This window comes from Aspergillus welwitschiae, assembly GCF_003344945.1.
Source record: "Aspergillus welwitschiae strain CBS 139.54b unplaced genomic scaffold BDQ94scaffold_40, whole genome shotgun sequence".
Taxonomy (NCBI): domain Eukaryota; kingdom Fungi; phylum Ascomycota; class Eurotiomycetes; order Eurotiales; family Aspergillaceae; genus Aspergillus; species Aspergillus welwitschiae.
In genome coordinates, this window is record NW_020798734.1 from 120,125 (window position 1) to 138,912 (window position 18,788).

General features: G+C 52.1%; 8 protein-coding genes across 8 annotated transcripts; 2 read left to right on the top strand and 6 right to left on the bottom strand.

The window, feature by feature from the left end:
* Positions 1–1,126: 1,126 nt before the first annotated feature.
* Positions 1,127–3,010, bottom strand: BDQ94DRAFT_151169 (uncharacterized protein). Its single transcript, XM_026767712.1, has 2 exons — positions 2,402–3,010; positions 1,127–2,338 (listed from the first exon to the last, which is right to left on the bottom strand). The coding sequence occupies exons 1-2, from the start codon at positions 2,618–2,620 to the stop codon at positions 1,442–1,444; spliced, it is 1,116 nt and encodes a 371-aa protein (XP_026622012.1). The 5' UTR covers positions 2,621–3,010; the 3' UTR covers positions 1,127–1,441.
* Positions 3,011–4,243, bottom strand: BDQ94DRAFT_151171 (uncharacterized protein). The gene has a single exon (XM_026767714.1). The coding sequence runs from the start codon at positions 3,877–3,879 to the stop codon at positions 3,367–3,369; it is 513 nt and encodes a 170-aa protein (XP_026622013.1). The 5' UTR covers positions 3,880–4,243; the 3' UTR covers positions 3,011–3,366.
* Positions 4,244–5,053: 810 nt separating this feature from the next.
* BDQ94DRAFT_92735 (uncharacterized protein) lies at positions 5,054–6,755 on the top strand. The gene has a single exon (XM_026776863.1). It carries the CDS (start codon positions 5,648–5,650, stop codon positions 6,413–6,415), a length of 768 nt encoding a protein of 255 aa, XP_026622014.1. The 5' UTR covers positions 5,054–5,647; the 3' UTR covers positions 6,416–6,755.
* BDQ94DRAFT_92713 (chitin synthase-domain-containing protein) lies at positions 6,669–10,208 on the bottom strand. Its single transcript, XM_026776862.1, has 5 exons — positions 9,806–10,208; positions 9,339–9,753; positions 8,916–9,277; positions 7,122–8,798; positions 6,669–7,059 (listed from the first exon to the last, which is right to left on the bottom strand). The coding sequence occupies exons 1-5, from the start codon at positions 9,887–9,889 to the stop codon at positions 6,922–6,924; spliced, it is 2,676 nt and encodes an 891-aa protein (XP_026622015.1). The 5' UTR covers positions 9,890–10,208; the 3' UTR covers positions 6,669–6,921.
* A 1,479-nt stretch (positions 10,209–11,687) lies between these two features.
* On the bottom strand, positions 11,688–12,591 carry BDQ94DRAFT_151174 (uncharacterized protein). Its single transcript, XM_026767715.1, has one exon. It carries the CDS (start codon positions 12,480–12,482, stop codon positions 12,051–12,053), a length of 432 nt encoding a protein of 143 aa, XP_026622016.1. The 5' UTR covers positions 12,483–12,591; the 3' UTR covers positions 11,688–12,050.
* A 683-nt stretch (positions 12,592–13,274) lies between these two features.
* On the bottom strand, positions 13,275–14,918 carry BDQ94DRAFT_174248 (tannase/feruloyl esterase family alpha/beta hydrolase; the record flags this gene model as incomplete). The annotated part of the gene is made up of 2 exons (XM_026772306.1): positions 13,275–14,509; positions 14,588–14,918. 2 exons carry the CDS (start codon positions 14,916–14,918, stop codon positions 13,275–13,277), a joined length of 1,566 nt encoding a protein of 521 aa, XP_026622017.1.
* Positions 14,919–16,202: 1,284 nt separating this feature from the next.
* On the bottom strand, positions 16,203–17,484 carry BDQ94DRAFT_92746 (DUF3431 domain-containing protein). The gene has a single exon (XM_026776864.1). It carries the CDS (start codon positions 17,435–17,437, stop codon positions 16,265–16,267), a length of 1,173 nt encoding a protein of 390 aa, XP_026622018.1. The 5' UTR covers positions 17,438–17,484; the 3' UTR covers positions 16,203–16,264.
* Positions 17,485–17,605: 121 nt separating this feature from the next.
* Positions 17,606–18,075, top strand: BDQ94DRAFT_151182 (uncharacterized protein). Its single transcript, XM_026767716.1, has one exon. The coding sequence runs from the start codon at positions 17,616–17,618 to the stop codon at positions 17,826–17,828; it is 213 nt and encodes a 70-aa protein (XP_026622019.1). The 5' UTR covers positions 17,606–17,615; the 3' UTR covers positions 17,829–18,075.
* The last annotated feature ends 713 nt before the right edge of the window (positions 18,076–18,788 follow it).

Consider the following 18,788-nt stretch of genomic DNA (forward strand, 5'->3'; position numbering starts at 1 on the left):
ATGGGAGGATTGGAAGATGGGAAGAGCTGGCTTAAGCCGGAATCAGACGGGTAGATAAGGAAGAGTTATCCGAGGAAAGGCGAAAGGGTATCTGGAATGATTAAGAACACAAAGAAGATTAGGTACCGGGCGGGGGGAGTTAGTAGTATTTATCCGTTGGCCATGTTTCGATCTGGGGGGAGTCGGAAGGCCCAGCGGTCAGCCCTATTGGCATCAGACTCAAAGATACTAGGCGAGGGGATGACCTCACCGTTAGGCGCCGATAGATCGTGGCCATCGCTGGTGGGTTGGAAAAGGAGACAGAGTCAGTTGCTATTCTTGCATCGGTTGCAGGTGGAGGTGACATCACTGGCTCAGCCCTGCCGAGAAGGAAGAGGTGGTACATGCTAGTAAGTGGATCAGACACGGTGGATGATCAATGGCTCAGGGACCAGCCATTGAATGCATAGATTAATTAATGAATAATAATTATTGTGATGAGGTGGAACAAGTCACAGCCACTCTTTCCAATCAGAGAGCAGCAACGAGGGCGAGCATTCATCCACTGGCGGTCAACTAAGCTTTTGGACAAGCTTCGCGACAAGGCTTGTCCAATGACAGGACCCAGATAGGCCAGTTGTGGTCCTCCATAATCTCATTCAACTCGAAATGGTAAATGTACTGAGTAGTCTGCTAACTAGTCGAAACGCGATGGAATCCTGTCGTCGGTCCCTCCGCCCGTGGATCATCTGGGAAATTTCTCCTGCTCGGTTTGCCCCCCCTTCCCCGGGGTATCGCCAGCCCTGCAGTGACATACGTATATTCCACGCCAATCAGGGTCTCGAGGGATGATCATCGCAGAAATGAATCAGTAGTATTGGCCACCTATTTTCAGCAGAGAAGAAACCAAGATGTGGAGGACCGGTTTTGAAGAGGGCCATGACGCACGGAAGGAAGGGATGGGGCAGTGGATGATGCAGTCTCTGCTAGTCCAGGCAGCAGCCCATCCAGACCCCTGCTTCCTCCGAATAACTAACCGTCAGTCATTCAGTAATCTAATCAATACTACCCTAAGAGACTGTGCTCGGAAGTCGGAAGGCCCTTCTGACTACTCTTCTACCACTCATTCTCATTACAAAGTAGTAGAAGTGACTACGGAGCTTCCACCGGTCGCCAAGGGAGGATTCCAATAGTTGCTGCAGGCCTCGGGTTTCCCTGACTAACCCAAACCCCGCTTTCCAAGTAACTAATCGACTGAAGCCATGAGACATCTCGGTATCACACCCTAATACTAGTAAGACTATAGACTATCAGATGGAGCGAATACTACATATTAATCGGCTTGTCTCATGTTGTTTACATCAATCAATAATATTTAGCTGTGCATCTGCGACTCAGCCCCCACACAATAACGAATAGCATCCCTGCTTAATAATGGAGTAACTGAACAACTAACTCACTCCTACGCCTCACTCAGCTGATCCTGCTGCAGCAGACGTTGCTTTTCCGATAAGCAAACGCCTTGCTTCCGTTGGCAATGCTTCCGACATCTCCGACCCTGCATCCTGGCACACGTGCATGCCACCATCTTCCAGAGGAGCAGCCCCATCGTGCACACTACCAATCCAGCAACCGCGCCCAGGAGTCCCGGGATGATGGCGGGCACCACCAGTCGCCAGAAGTCCCGGCGGTAATCCTTGTTACGCAAAGCCGTCGGTCGCAGAGACCTGTCCACCCCATACACCCGGAACGGGGACTCGGATGCACTATTGCTGGGATCAGCCTTGGGAAGTGGGCTATTCTCTTGAGCCTCCTGGTGTGCTGTGGGCTGTTCCTTGGAGGTGGGGCTGTTTCCCTTGGGGTGATGATGATGGTCATTGTGTTCGTGGTCGTCACTCTTCTGCGACTCGGGCCCTTTGTGATGGCCGGGTCCTTTCTGCTCGCGCCAGGCACGGTACTTTTCCATAATCAGGTTCCAGTACTTGGTGCGCCAGACACAGTTTCCATCGCCGTGGGCATCATGGTAGTAGTCGAGAAATGGCTCGACGATGATCTGTGTAATGTACAATTCGCCCGACTGCTGCGTGGACAATCGAACGTGGACGGTATTCGTCGTGGCAGGATGGCCGGAGAGATCGAAAAACTTGAGTTGCACACGGTAGATGTCTTGCACCAAGGATCCATCTGGACGGGGGGGCATGTATTCGATGTCCACCGCGTACTGCAGGAGCAGATGCTCCGGATTTTGGCCGGACACGTCCTGGTATCGGGTTGCCGGTAAGTGCATGGGAAACGAACTCGAGAAGACGGGAACATCATTAACAAATAGAGCATTGCTCTCCGTGCGGATTTTCATCGCCTAGATGACAAGGTTAGTGATGCTTGGGCCTTTTCCGACCATTGTTAGTACGGGCGCACGTACCAGATATGGTCTGGGGGTATACTTGGCCTCATCCTCCTTGGATCCTGGGATTGTAGCATATGGCATATGGATCTCATGGCCGGTGACGATGGGGAAGGAGGCGTGCGAGTTTGCAAGTGCCTTTTGGGGCATGGAAGCATCCGCAGAACGACTGGCAACTGGACTGGCAGCACAGCTGGCCAGCCAGGCGCCCACTACACACAGAAAACGGAGACGCATGATGACTGATGCGCAACCGAAAAATAAAATAGATAAAGAAAGTATGAATGAATCTGTAAAGAGTGACGGTTTGCCAAGATAGCAGTCGGTCAAATGGAGGGATTCATGAGGGGAACGGAACAGAATAGGAGACTAAATGACTAGGGAAGATGGCGGGGTGAATGTGCCGATATGGGGCGTATAGATAAGTATGAATATCGTGAGCAGTGCAGTAGTACTGGATATTGGGAAGAAGATAGGATTGAGATGGATCAGGGACCTGGTAGGCAGCCAGGTTTCAATCGATCCCGTCCAAAAGAGAGGGAATCCGCGGAGTCCGATTGCAGCAGCACACGCGCCCTATAAGGCTGACCACGCAAGCCCGCCCGTCGTCTTCCCTTCACCACCACCAGTCAGACTTGGGAATGGACTTGTTCTTGCTATTTGGTCCTTTCAGATTCTGTTGGTCCTCTTATTTCCCTCAGCGGGACCTTATTTGATGGATGCCTACGCTGAACCATTGCTTGACCCGAGCTTGTGTCGGAAGCTTCCGAGGTATTTCCAGCAATGAGTGGAGGTCGTCAATGGCTGGCCCCTTTTTATTCGGCCTCTGGCCCGTGTCTTAACTTGTCTACGCCACACAAGCTTTTTCCCTCCAGACCCTCTCCGTTGGCTTTAGCGCCAAGGGAATTTGACTCAATCGAGGTCAATGTAGCGAGCAGTTTCTTCCCATCTGATTGGTTGGCAATGCACTCACTGCCACCGATTTACACCGTCCTGCTGCTTTGGGCTGCCAACGTCAGCTTCCTCCGAAGGTAAACGCTGCGGGGCAGATCCTCTTCTGAAAATATACGAGCAGGCAAACGGGACGATCGGGATTCGTCTACCATCCTATTGGCAAGATTTGTGTGGTTGTTGACGATCTCTGGAATGGAACTCTTCTCCTCGGCTATACAGAGTGTCATCGTAGTTGTTGTTTCATCCTCACACACGTGTTTACCACCATCTTGGGCAAGCAGGCAATATCTCAGGATCATCCCAGTCTCAGATCCTGAGACAATCACTCCCCGAAAAGCATGCCATATCATACGATTTCGGCTCTTTTCACTTTGACATGAGCTTGGCGCGATCAGCGTCCTGTCATTCATTGATTCATCCATGACGATTTCTCCCGCGACCCAACTAGATGGTTCTTTGCTGCAAGGGAGTCTCCCTTTGACATGACAGGTCTTCTTCAAGGCTTGATATTCACGTCGTACCAGGAAATCTTCCATAGTCATTCTTTGTCTCTTCTATTTGTCATGTGATACTTATGGCTTTCCTGCATATTCCTAATACTGACTAGTTAGCCTTCAATCATCGGTTCGCGTATCGTTGACTTCCGCGTTTGCCTCGGCCACAAGGTTTCGCTGACACATTGACAGGCTTAAACCTGTCAAGAAGATCAGGCGGCGACTAAATTCTCTAGACAACGGCAATCCCGTGTCTCAGATGCATCGATGTCCCGTCCCGCTGTGGCAGTGCTAGCCACCAGGATCGTGTATGCCTACTGTGGAGAGTCGTGGGGGTTGTGTTTGAGCCTAGGTGCAAAGTCTCACCTATCTGATCAGTATTAACTACAGAAATAGATTGATACGGAATTGTTCTGGATTCTATGATAAGATGTCTGGTCCTGATCTTCATCAGAAAGATTGTCATTGGTGTAAATCCCACAACGCCATGCCCGGTCACAGTTTCAGGGCTAAAAATACATATAACTTGTGGAATGCAGAAGAAGACTGGCGGGTTACACGAAATAATGAAGAGATCCGGCGGTGCTGATGCCGGTACATGATGGAGTGCATTTCTTCTTGCGTCCATATGCCCTCTACAGTGAATGCATCCAAGCCGAAGAAGGTATTTGGTAAGAGCGCGGAAGAATTCTTATGCGCTAATACCTGCTTCAAAATAATTCAGCCCCAATTAAGGCAGAGTATAGGACAAAGTGCGTCAGTTGGGCCGATTTCAGGATCTCGAGATCTGGAAGATAGCAAAGAACGGCTTGGATGAAAACCTAATACGCTGGGGGGTCCATTACACAAATAAACATCACTTTCGTAAAGATATGATAGGTGATGGACGATGTTGAGAGAGATGCCACGCTGCCACCAGGATTATGAGAGGAAGAAATCACTGGATATCATGGTTATTCCTAATTCAAGGCAGGAAACACCTGGTCTCCTTTAACAGCCCGCATTGGCAAACCACCACTGGCAGAGTTTATGCAAATACTGGCAGTCATTGCGAAGCCCAGAGCATTGGCTCCTAGTGCTTGGAATTAGACATGTTCCTGTCCGGTTTTAATTCCTACTGTTTTGCAGCTGTCGAGCGCCCTACGCGAAAGACCATCAGAGACCACAAAGTAATGGCCGTCTCTATATATAATAGAACCTCGAGCTTACCTGAGCACCCATACCAATATAACTAGAGAATGACTTCTCTCTCGGCAATACTTGGTCGCTAGTGTAAAGGCCCAAGCCAGGTTGCTGACCACTTATCAAGGGTGGGGTATCTACAATATAAGTACTTATCCATAACACGCCGTGAATACTTACTACCTACCACCCTCCAGAACATGCAAATGATGCTGGCACTCTCCCGTTTAACGGTAGTATATACTAAGAGCACATTATATTCTCAGGAATTCATGCTTGAAGACACTACCCATGTGCGCTTAATTAAGGACTGAGTCATTCATCAGAGTAGCCATCAGGCATGACTCCTGCAAACAAATCCAACACCTACAAAGCACTCTGACACGAGTCCGTAAAGTGAAATGGAACGAAGTGAATTTGGCCCACGGCATGAATTCACCATCAAGTCCCATTCACTCAATTAACACTGATTCAATTTACCTACCTACCTTCAAAGGATCCCTTCTTCTCTCCCTCTCTTCCTTCTTCCCTCTTCCATCCCCTCACACCTCTCTTCCAATCCTCCCACCTTCTCATCCATCATCTCCTACCTCATCAACACCAATCATATTCATCAACAATTGAAGAACCCAAAATGAACATCAAACGCGAAAGCTTCAAGGAGTCCCTCTCCAAAGCCTTCACCAACCGTGAAGCACCAACCACGTCCCCCTTTGCCATGACACCCCCCTCCTCCACCGCGACCTCCGATGCCTGGTCAGCTTTCGGCTCCAAAGCGCAGAAGAAACGCCCTGCCGTGGTATCCCCCCGTCTCGCAACCCGGGACGCGAAGCGCACCACTACCACAACCACCACGGCCACTACTACCACCAACCCTACCATCCCCGCTCACCTCCTCGCCAATCTGAAGGTCCTGGTACAGCAACTTGAATCCACAACCACAGCCGCCGCTGCCGATGCGGAATCCACCATCTGCACTGAAGATGTCCTCTTTAACAGAAATCCCGAGCCAAAGTGGGCCGATCTCATAGCTCGCGACAACCTACCCTGGGTGGACACCGCTCTCGACATCATTAAGCAGGGCGAGAAAGTCTACGAGAAGAACATCAAAGCATTCCAAGATATTACCGAGAAGCTGATGGCGTTGGGCGAGCAGGTGCAAGAGATTCGGACCGAGATGGACGCAATGTCCTTGAAGCTCAGTCAACTCAATGTGGATTGTCTTGATTTGAACGCGGAGGTTTTTAATATCCCGACTCAGGAGGTGCGCGAGATCACTCGGTTGTCGTTGAAAGCGCTGTTGGAGGCTAATGCGGGTGATGTGGATGGGTGTGCTACTGTGAAGAAGGAATTGGAGGAGAAGGATGCCGAACAGATGATGGGTCCGCTTGGTTGGTACTAACTCATGGTTGCCTAGGATCACAACACTGTCTGCAGCCTCGGGTGAGGTTAGTTGGTATTCCTGAAGGAAGCTGAAGTTGGAGCTGGCTCTGGCTGGGTTGGCTGGTGGATCGGGGCTTGGGTGGACGATTGTTCTGCTGGCAGATGGTAATTCTGTGGTTACATTGGCGCTATGTGCTTCTTTCATTGATGACAATAGTATCCATTGGGTTTGAACACTCTGCTCGCACGGTAAACTGGTAGTATGCAATTGGTCATGTCATTCTTTTATCAAATCATCTCAGCTATTCTAAATTCCAAAGATTCCACTAACAGATCAAAACCGCTCTATTATTATCATTGCATAGAAGGGGGAAACAAAATGGGTAAATAGAACAACACTCAAACAGGTCCATAAATGTACAATCCCATGGAACCACGCGCTGGATAACACGACATAATCATGCAAGGATAGGTATAGATAGAATAGGATCTCGGCGCGCTCTCTTTTCTCCAACGCGATCGCGATTAGCGCCGGGACACACAGCACAGAATACCCGACCGGCCCAAGAACCACAACGAGCCGATGAAGCGGAACAGCGACAGACCGGCCGTAATCCACAGAATGACTTCGAAATACCAGGATGTACGGGTGGTGGAGGTGTTCTGCAGTTCGTTAGAAGATGTCACAGATTATGGCTTTACCAAAGCAAAGGGATGATACGTACCGTCAGACACATCTTGTCCACTCCAGTGGCGGTGATCAACAGCGTTACGAGCAAGTTACTAAACACCCACAGACACACAAGCACGGTACGGAAGTTGCGGTAGGCATCGTCCAAACTCTTGCCGCCCTCTTCCTCCGGTTCGATCCACGGCGTCAACGCTCTCTTCACAGTCGCCTCGAACTGACTGTCGATATCGGCTTGCGGCTTGTCGATTTCCTCGATGAAGTTCTGCTTGTTGTCGTCGTCCTTTTTGGTTTGCGCGGAAGGCAGTGCCTCGGCCTTGTCCGAACCCTTGGTACCCCAAGAAACGTCGTGCCAGTTACAGAACGCGTAAACCATCAAGATGTTGATCGAGGTCGTCATACCCAGGAAGTAGGCCCAGGAACTGGTGATGATGTGCCAGGGATCCATATACAGGATACTCGCAATGATGTAGATTCCGTAAGTGGAGACCAAAGCGATCAGCACGATACCACCACCGCTGGAGCTGAAGAACGAGGAGAGGAATGTGCCGACGCCTTCGTCGAAGTTGAAGTCCATCATACCACCGTTGAAGGCACCCACGACCAGGTAGAACGACAGGATGAGGACGTACAGCTGGACGAGAGAGAAGTAAAGGTAGGATAGGATGTAAGGGATCTTGACACCTTTCGGCCGATTACCCAAAGCCATGATAAACTGCAGCGTAAGAACCCAGACATAACCGTATTTGACGAAGTTGTTGACAATGGGCGACGCTTCGTTGCCCCATGGCCAACCCTTGTTCTTGTTACTCGTAGACGGCGTACCCACCAAATCCATGATGACAGAACTAGTGAGCCAGTAAGAGGCAAGTGAGAACCAGGTCATGATCAGTTGACACACGTTGTAGAGCATCTGAATGTGCAGGAAGAACATGCGAATGATGCTGTGACCACTGCGGTAGATACGGCCGAAATGCATGATGGCATACAAACCGGCAGCGAAAGAACCGTTCAACCAACGACGTCTTTGACTGATGAATTCGGCTGCGCCTTCCGGAACATCGGTCTCACCCTTGGACGCCTTGACGTAACTGAGATGCCACTTGAAACCAGCCTTGGCCACCAATTCGAAGCAAAGAATACGATCTTCAGCCAAGAACATGTTCTTTTTGAAGATATTCATGCCGTCAATACCCTTCTTTCCAAGACGCTTAGATAACGTATGGTCACCGTGGAAGTATTGCTCCAGGGGACGGCCCATGATAGCGCGATACCGATAGGCAGAGAATGCACCAGGCAAGACACTGACATAACCGAACGCACTTTCCAGAGGTTTATCGAGAATATTGGAGATCTTGTACTCAAAGTTCTGCGCAGCGACTAACGGATTGATGACCTTGCGCCAGCCCTGACCCAGCATTGCATGGATCTCACCACAGGCTCCACCGAGAGTCTTGTCATTGTAGAAGGCCTCCCACAGAGCAAGCAGAGATTTGTGTCCGGGCTTAGTACCGGCATCCAGCAGAATGACGACTTCCGGGTTCAAGATACGACTGAAGGCGTTGAACAGCCAACGGTGGGAGTTGATCTTCTTGCTATTCTTCTGCTTGAGACAGAAGATCATCTGCACGGGAGGCAAGTTGGTCGACTCATTGCCCTGGGGCCGGATCAACTGCTGCGTCGGAGTGACGGACAATTGGGTAGTATATTCAAACTGCGGCGGTCAGAGTCTCTCTTTCATCCTCCTTTGCGGTGCCGATCTCCGATGGTCCGAAGGCGGTCTGCACCAAAGGCGGCAGCGGAAGAAAAAGTGGAAAGAAGCAAAACTTACAACGTGGGCGACGGTTTCCCGCCCGTCAACGTCCTTCTTCATGACTCCATCCTGGTAGATACCAATCGTCGCCAACACATCCAGTGTGTTTTTGTCGCATGGCTCAATACCATCGAAAACCAAACAGACCACGATCTTCTGCCAAGCAGGGCCACCCTTGTTCCAGAACTCGGATTTCTTCAAGTTGACAATATCACGGATATTCTGCATGACACCGTGAAGGGTACGCGCGGTCAACACCTTGTCTTCGTTGTAGTAGGTGATGGCGATCAGCAATTCGGTATGCCGGTTGTAGATAGCCGGCCGGAGATTGTAGCCATTGCGCAGCGTGAACTCGTCGGGATCACAGGTGGCGGCCGTGTCTGCGATGCTTTGGTCAGCCGGACAATTGGCCATCTCCGCGAAGGCGCGAGTGGCACCTACATCTCATGTGCGTGAATTCTTCGGAAAAGGCCTCCTCCGCATCCCGGTATTGAGGCTGGATGGCGTTCTGAATGGCACTCGGCACCGGGTAGTCGACACTCAGAACGGAACCTTGCACTAGGTTGATCTTTCTCGTTCCGTAACGGCGCAGGGCACCCGCGCGACTCCCTTCACGGGAAGCCTTGTCGCCATTGCTCCGGGCACGGAAGGTGTTTTCGGAAGCGGCTTCGGATTCTTGGTAAGGAGGCGCGGCGAAGACCGCTGGACCGTCGTCGTGCAGAGTGTAGCGACGGAGGGAGTCTGTCGACACGGCGGGATCATCGAAGGGCGTGCCATAGTGACTGGAATTGTTGCGCTCCAGCAGAGACTGTTCCTGCTCGTCGTGCTCATGTTCCTCGGAGTGGTAAGTTTGGTGCTATCACGATTAGGTATTGAAACAGCCGGCCAGCTTGACGGGACACACTCACACCATGGGGGGGAGACGTGTGGGAGAAGTAGCTGCTTTCGCTGTCCCGCGGCGAATGGGCCGAGTAAGGTGTTGGCGTACCCATCTTGGAGGTTGAAGATGGGATTGCCTGAAGTTGCGACGGGTGGTCTTAATGAGGCAAACGGGGAAAGGGAAAAAGTATAACGAGGGTTCTAGGGAGGTTCTGGGGCTGGGCAAAAGAAGGATCCCAAAAATAACACTGTAAAATTAAAAAGGGCACAAAAATAAACAGGAGTCCCCCAAAGGAGGGAAGAAAAGAGGGCCTAAGGGGAAAAAAATGGGCTGGGGACAACAACGGTACCACGCAACCGTCAATTGGGCTAGGGCGTAGATAAACCAACTGCTAGAGGAGTGGAGCACCCATGGATCATTGGATACGTGCCTAAGAACTATATATAGGGGGGAACGAAGCAGCTACGGGACAGGGCAAATAAGAAGACGAGATGGCGGGGGATGAAAGTCTAAGCCTTGGGGAGCAGTGGCGATAATTCGACGGAGGATGCATGTTTACAAGTGTGCGATATATCTGGCGGACCGGGGCGATACCAGAATAGTAGCCAGATGAGGCTTGTCCATCGCGGTGGGAGCAGGATAATTTTCCCTTTTGGCCCGCCAGGAACAATGCAGGCCGGCATTATAGCCACGCCGGGCGGTGCACTGAAACTGAGAATGGCCAACGACGGTCTTGACTTGTCGGTAGCGGATGTTTAAGATCTCTGTCGTCAGCAGGTTGGCTCCACCGGGAGTAAAAATCCTTATCCGGGGGGACCACCTCCATTCAACGGGTACCCATGGTCGACAGGATATATTTATACTGGCTCATGACCCTGCGTCCTCCGGACTCGACGGACAATGTAGAAGTGCTCCAACATGGCGCTCTTGGGAAGGAACAGGCGAGAGGCGTGGCCGCGTTGACAGTGGAAAACGATTGCGACGACGAGGACGGAGGAGGGGGCAGACAGGATGATGTGATGAGCGGGCGTTAAAGGTGGGCGTCGAGAAAATTCGGCGGACTGTCATGGTTCCCGGATCGGATCCAATGGATGACGAAGGCCGGGGCAATCCTATTGGACCCAAGAATGAGGGTGCCTACTAGCGGCGATTTAGTCCGAGCGACTATCGTAGCTAAGACCGAGTAGCCATGCGAGTTCGGATGGGAGACACGCAGCAGAAGCGTGGTGCAGGTGGAAATGAAGGTGAACAAGGCGAGAAGTCCAGAGGTTCCCCCGAAAAAGACGCGCAGCCGGTGGGCCCCGGTCCGGCCGATTTTCCGAGCAAGCGAGCTATAACCCTATTCTGATTGGCTGCCGTTGGGGCCAGCGAACATCGCGTGATCCACAGTGGAGATTTCGGCCACGCAAAATTCCATTTCCGGCAAGTTTCCAGTTCGGTAGGTTCAATGGACTGGATGAGAAGGGGAAATGAGAGGAAAGAAACGGGGGGGGAAAAGGAGTAAAGCAGACAGAGCAGAAGCTAAAGGAAATGAGGGCATGATTGCCGTCGCTGGAAAAGTTTCTGCTCAGTTGCTCTCTCGCGCGCGATAGGGAAATGCATCATCGTCGTGCAGTTGAGCTGACTCGTTTTCCACGCAAGGCTGTAAGATAATCAGACACCAAAGTGACAGGTCCCAAGGCAACGCCAGTTTCACCATCAGAACCAGGATCAGCTTCCTCGTCACGAATTGTTGGTTCTCTGACTTGAGGAGCGAGCACTAAAGGGGTAGGAAGAGGGTCAGTGTAAAGCTATTAGACCAATCACCCCTCGGTTCCCAGGCAGCAACCAGCTCGGTCAAACGGCCGGCTGGCAGGCTGCCATCAGGCTGTCTTCAAATGGACTTGCTTGGTGTTCCGATGTCCAGGGGGAAATACTCCTAACGTCCTGTTCCTCTTCCTCTTCTTATATACCCATGTGTTCGGTCCTCCTCTCAGGGCAGAGAATTAAATGTTATCTTGGCAATAGGATTATTATGGAGCAATGGTCCAATCTCCAAGCGAAGGGGGTAAATAGTCTTCCAGGACTCATCCCTTCGCCTGAGGCACCACAGTGGTGGTGGATTACGAACTAACTGTCCGACTAGTTGGGAACTGAGTCGAGACGTTCCCAGCGTTCGACTGGCTGGCTCCACACGCGGGCGGATCACCCATGGGCGTGGCGCTCCGTGACCGTCCATGTCTCACGCATATTCGGACATTTGACATCTTCACACTGCGCAGTCATGGCCAAGCTCAGGACGAGTAGAACTGAGCACATAAAGGGGGTGGTAGGCTCTCAAAAGACACAAATTGTAGATTGTGCCGTCTCGAGCAGGGTTCTGGTGCTATTTTTGGGGTGGATGTCTCGGTCATCCACCCAGTGTGGCTGTTCCGCAGGGATGCCGGATATATATATTGCCTCCAGTGGGTGTTCACCACCAAGACGAGTAACTTCAACTGGATCATGGATACAAAGCCGGCGACGAGGATGGAGAACTGCAGAGCGACAAGGGTAAAGCTATTCTGAAATTTGGTATGGAGCTCCATACTCGGTATTCTTAGTCGATATCTATTTATACTATCGACCCTGAAAAAGGGCCCTGAAAGACGAGTGGAATGAGTGGAAAGTACTAGCTGTGGTGCCTGAGAAGTAGCATCATTTCTGATTAATACGGGATAATGCATGCAAAAAGCCGACACTTCATCCTATCAGGGATGGTATAGCAGGGTTGTTCAATGGCAATACATCCCAGGTGTGAAGCCAAGCTTTGCACACAAGCAATCTTGGTCGTGGCTAGCCGAACCCAAATGTCAGACGTGCATTACATCTCACGTGTTGGAATGTCGGCAGCAACTGACATTGATGCTAAATTCCACTTCCTGAAAGCGCTGCTGCACCCAATTTCGCGGAATGAATTCTTGCGGCATTGAGGAGGCATATTTATTTCACTGTTGACCGTGTGACGGCCATGTTGAAACGAAGATGATGATTTGCATCTGGTGTTTCTGCATGGAAGCTTCAAGCGGGGGATGATTTACCGATTGGCGGTCTTGGCTTGCTGAATCAGCGGGATTCGGTCCGAGTCCGACCACAACCACGGCCCCACCCATGTCACGTGATTTGAATGGTGCTATGTTCCCCGTCCAGGCAGCAACATTCTATGACTGGTGGCCTCAGGCCCCAAAAGCAGTCGGCTTCCGTTCGACACGCATCGATCGCACCTGCCTTTTCTGGACTTGGTCTTCTGTGTCGATGCCAGTGTCATGTTGGCATATCTCCGCCACTTCTTCGAAGCCCACCAGCCATCTGTCTGTTATTCCCCGGAATGCACGGTGAACTTTCGAGAAAATAGAAAGACCAGCGCATCTCGACATATCTCTATCCCATAGGAAGAAGCTAAAAGCGATATTTGACATGGCATTTGATAAGCTTTCAGCACTGAACTACCTGCTACAGAGACTAGATCCGTCCGCTAACTATACACAAGTCCAGGAGTTAGGATCGGTGTAGTTACCCGGCCCCGTGTGAACATTATGCTTCGGATACCGGCAGTGCTTGCGCATGTACTCAATTGACCCGTTGGCGTTGAGCTTGTTGCCCGGCATGTACTCGGGCGCCTTTCCGTTTTCCACCCAGTCCACCATCGTGCGCAGCAGGTTGACTTGGGGCGCCTTGGAGGTGTACGTGCCATATCCCTGGCCGATGTACGATGCTCCCGTGCCATCGCCACAGTGGCCCATGCCGGAGATCTGGAAGAACCGATAGAACTCATCTAGCTCGGACGGCGCGGCATTCAGGGCATTCGCTACCCGTCGGTAGTAGAGCTTGCTATCCGTGGAGCTGATAATGGGATCCTGCGTGCCGTGGTAGGACAGCAGCTTGCCACCCCGGTCCCGGAAGGCCGTGATGTTGGGATCAAACGCCTGGATATTGAACGGATTCTGCTCCAGGGCCAGCTTGGCACTCTCCAGCGTCCACTGGCTGGAGTTCCAGTTGGTGTCGTTATAGACCACATATTTGTACCATTCCTCCGTACGGCTGTACATCGACCCCGTGAAGTAAAGGTAAGCCGAGTCGGCCTCACCCCCATAGTTCAGGCGCGGATAGTACACCGTCCCGTCGGGGCCATAGAAGTCACTCAAGGCCCGGTTGACCTTTGCTGCCTGGGCTCCCGTGATACAAAAGGTGCCGTTGTTAGTCCCGTCGCAGATCAAGCGCTCGATGACTGGAGCACAGAAATCGGGGTCTTCGATGATTCCATCCAGAGCCCCATCGACCAGGTCGCACTGACGAACAATCTCCTGGTGGATTACGGACCACAGGTCTGCAGAGATAAAGTCTGGATCATCCGCTAACCCCGTTGCCTTCCACAAGAAGGCCCCCCAGGAGATCAGGTTGATAAAGTTCATCGCTGCGGAGCCCGCAATTACTCCGTCATAGTCGTCGGGAAACCGTTGGACTTGCTGGTAGCCTTGGCGGCCTCCGGTGGAGCAACCCAAATAGTAGGAGTAGTTGTATCCCTCGTCATAAAACAATTGAGTTAGTTGCTTACCTACCACGGTCCCTTCGTGCACTGAGCGATAGGCAAAGTCGGCCAGAACCTCCGAGTTGTTGAGGAAGTATTTGGCCGTGTCCCCGTCATGTCCACCGTTGGTGCCCACGGTAGCGAAACCAAAGTTGGCTGCAAAGTTCAGGTCCGTTTCTTGGACACCTAATTCGGAATCAGCAAATTCAGAAGAAGTGAAAGATATACCGGACACGACGGCCTAGAAAAGGGTGCGACACTTACAGCCGGCTAGACCTCCATTCCCCGTGCTCACGAAGCGACCGGTATAATTTCTTGGGAGCCAGGCCTCAGCCCACAGATGGCTGCGATCCGACGTCGAGATGTTCATGGTTACCCGGCACAGGTCGACACTGGCTTGAACCGATGCTTTACACACGGAGGCGACCTCCGCTTGGGAAATGTTCTGTCCAGCAGCAACGTATGCGACCGATCTGACGGTGACATTGGCGATGTCGATCTTGTTCTGGAATTCATTGCACCGCGACTGGAAGGGGTCGGTCGCAGCGAGGGCTGCACCAGGCAGTGCCAGGGATAGGAGACTTGCTACTTTCATTTTGCAAGCTCAGAGTGGGAACGACACACAATGGGAAGGGAGAGGGGACGCTCCTGTGCAAAACACGAAAAAAGTCCCAGCAGGTCCCCCTTCTTATAGGCATTGATCAGCAGGTTGGTCTCACAGTTTTGGGAGTTACAAGAAACTCCGCAGGATACGATGAACTAGTGACCAGCTTCGACATCATCACCGGAGAAACTGTACCCATCGTCTGCTCCCCTTCCCCCGCATTTTGAAACGATCTGACGGGGTTATTGCCTTTCTTGAACGTCGGTGATTCGAGTGCAACCCAGAATTGTGGCTCCACATGCACTGATCTGGGGAACGACTGAAGCGGAAATGCAAATGCAGTTGACAGTGGCTACCCCGGAAAAGCCAGTGAGAACCCCGGAGTGGCTCAGGAAAAGAAAGTTTCGTTAGACCGGCAGAAGATCACGGCAGGTGAGAAGCGGGCCGGGCCACGGAGCCTCGGTATCCTCCTAGCCCTGTATCATACCTGGTGCATACATCGGAGGATTGTATGGACGGCAGGAAGCTGTCGGTTGATACGGAATCCCGTGTATAAGCTTTATCGTCGGGCAGCTTATTCCTCAGGTGCACCCGCACGTTGTGGACGGCCGGACGGCCATGCCCCTGCTCCCGACGTACGTGGCCGATTTTACTTCATGAGACCCTCCTTGAGCTATAGATTTCTTCATACTCGCGTAACCTTTTGTTCCAGTAGATTTGCCATCAGTGAATGCCCATTGTGGGATATGGAAAGGCCTACGAACACCCTGCTGGAGCTGAACAAGGGGGAGGGAAATTTCCCCGGTCGGTAGTTGTTACTCCGCAGTGAACCCTTGAGTCTCCACTGTAATCAAGCACTGACCGGGGTTGGTACGCTGTGATTGGGATGCCAATGTTTTGGACGAAGGTACAAATGAGGAGAGCAGGAAGCACAACCCGTGTCTATACCCCGCAGTGGGTCGTGGGTCATCACCGATCGGCATGGGGGAGGAGAAGGACAATTGATTAATTCTGCGGGATGGAGGTCTGCACGCATGGTCGGAGTAGGAGCGGTAGACAATGAGAAGGGAGAATATCCTGTTGCCTGATGCTGGGGATGAGCCAAACAACCTTATGTCGTAGTCGTAGCAGGAAGCAGGATGTCTATCTGTCCTGCCTTAGAGCCTGGGCGCATGAACCTGTGTGCCTGAGGGAATGACATGATTCTGCCTCAGGCTATTATCATGTGACCCATCCAAGACAAGGCACCGACAAAGGAAAAGCAAGGGATACAACATGATATCTTCATTCTAAGAATCTTCATAAACAAGGACTCGAACCACTGTACACTTCCTGCTTCATGCACCCCCCTTCTCGGTCACCCACGCAGGAACCTTGAAATCCGGAGGTAACTGATACTGCCCAAAGCAACTGCCGGCGCTGCATCGGCCCAGATTGCACCGGCCATACAACCGACAATAGCATTCGCCCGCCCGCGGACATGCAATGCCATTCAATCGCTCCAGGTCGATCGCTGCCGATCCATCATCGGCATGAAGAGCACCGCGTCGAATAAACAGGATGTGCCACACATACGACAATATCCGACCGGCAATGCGATCATCCCGTGGTGCTGCTCGGCGGGCCGACGGGGATCGTCGTCCCCCTCCTCCTGCTCCGGGCTGGGCGGCATCATCGCTGCCATCCAGCAGCCACTGCCGCAGCGCGATGTACTCGTCCCGCGTGTGCTGCCAGACGCTCTCGCGACTGACCACAAACTGCGCGCAACACTGAGCGCGCACTGCGTCGTTCCGACCAAGCAGCACTCGCGCGCTCTCCAGCTCCAAGCTGATCTGGTCTTTGCCAAATAGGTTGGCCAGCGCGCCTGGCAGCGCGACGTCAGAGGCTGTCCGCGCGCTCCACGGCTCAAGCACCGACTGCATGGACAGCTCCAGGCTGCCCTGCGCGGGCGTCTTGGGGGAGCATGTGCTGACGCTCCAGTCGCAGCGGAGATTGTGGTATCCCCAGGGAGCCAGGGCCGCCGATATGTTCAACGCCGCCAGCAGGGCCGCGTTGTCATAGTCGGGCGCATCGTTGTGCCAGGCCCAACGAGACCCGTGCACGAACACCATCCCCGTGGCGGGTAGTTGGGCATAGTTGTCGATCAAGAAGGTCAGGTAGCCCATCGCCTCGTGGCCCCGGTTGGCGGGCACTTGCAGGTGCGTGCTACGGGCATCTGGCGGTGCGTCTGCTGTGTAGACGCAGAGATGATATTGCTCTGCTAGCGGTGCGAGCCAGTCTGAGGCATCTGCCGTGACCCGCGATACCACTAGAACGGGCTTATCTGTCTTGGCTAGACCGGGACATTGGCCCCGGGCTTCCGGGAGTTGCTTCGCGGTGGTCTCATAGGTGACGGTGGTCCAGGCAAAGGGCCGACCGGGGGAGGATGGCCGGTTGAGGAAGAGGATGAGGCTGAGGATTCCGGCGAAGAAGGCCAGATGAACGAGACTGCGGCGGGTTCGGCGCCTCATTATGAGGTGCTGCTTGGGTGAACAGGCAGCAGAATCGGATGAAATAAATTATCGCCAGTTATCTCCAGTTATGATGCGTTGGGATCGTTGGCAGCAGGACCTGACTAAGCGGCAGAACGAACCACTCGGAATCTCGCGGATGATCGGCATTAGTATTGCTTGTCTCTACGGAAGGACTATGAGGATGAATTCTAGAATTGATCGTTCCAATCCACATAAGGATGGTATTTGGTTAGCTGTATGTGTGCCTAGTGGAATAGTATTACTATTGGTTGAGTATACAGTGTTAAACAAGCTGCCAGCCACTCTGCACCATATACTTTCCCGCACCATTGGAACGTATATCTGTTCGCTCAGAAACATATATAACAGCGTTCCTTCGACACTATAAGTACTTTACTTGAAGATACTAAGGGTGATTTAACTTATTTCGAATATGTCCGGCGTCTATTAATGAGGGCTAGCGTGCCTGAGAATGGGTGACATGAATGATGCTGAATTGCACTTCGCCACACGAACCATCTGGGTTGAATCGCACAATAAGATCATTTATTGACCTGTAGTCCTTGGCCTACTAAGGCGGTTTATAGTACTCTCGGTGAAGAAGCCCATTATGGGTAGGTTCGTTGCTACTGACGGCTCTGGAGTGTTGGATTTCCGGGTATATACCGGCGGCGTCAATATAATTGGGCTATTCGATGGAGTTGTTCTAAATAGTCAATGACTGCATGTATCTGGGGTAATACTTCCCGAAAAATACAACTCGAAAAGATGAACCATTCGATATTTCGCCTCTTAGAGACATCACTATTGTGGAAAGCATGTCAGCTTCATAGTATGCATATCTCCCACCCAAGATTATACCAATCTAAAACAGCAACCACCCTGTTCCAAACCCCAAACCCCACGTTAAAACAAGCTATTCAAGCACATGCATCCATCGAAGATCGAACATTCCGGCCGCGCGGCCACATGGTAACTGGCCAGAGATAAGCCCCTCGAAGAGGAGGAGTACGCGGCCCTGCAGCCGATGTGACCCGTCTTCCTGACTGCATCAACCGCTGCAGGGCCCGTTTCTTGATTTCAGTTCTAGCTGCAGCACATGGTTAGAGTTCTTTGTGGTCTGCACTTGATCCGGGGTGGCTTCGGCTCGGCCCTTTGTTTGTGGAACTCTGATGGGAGCCACTCGGCAGGTTCCCGGCATGTGGAATGTCACTGGGCGTGCTTGGCGGAGGAGCTTATAGGATGGTTCGTTTTGATTGCGACTGGATGGATATGTTGAGATGAGGGGGTGGTGGGGGTGGATAGATAATCAGTAGTGAGGGCTGGGAAGATGTGCTAGCATGTGGCT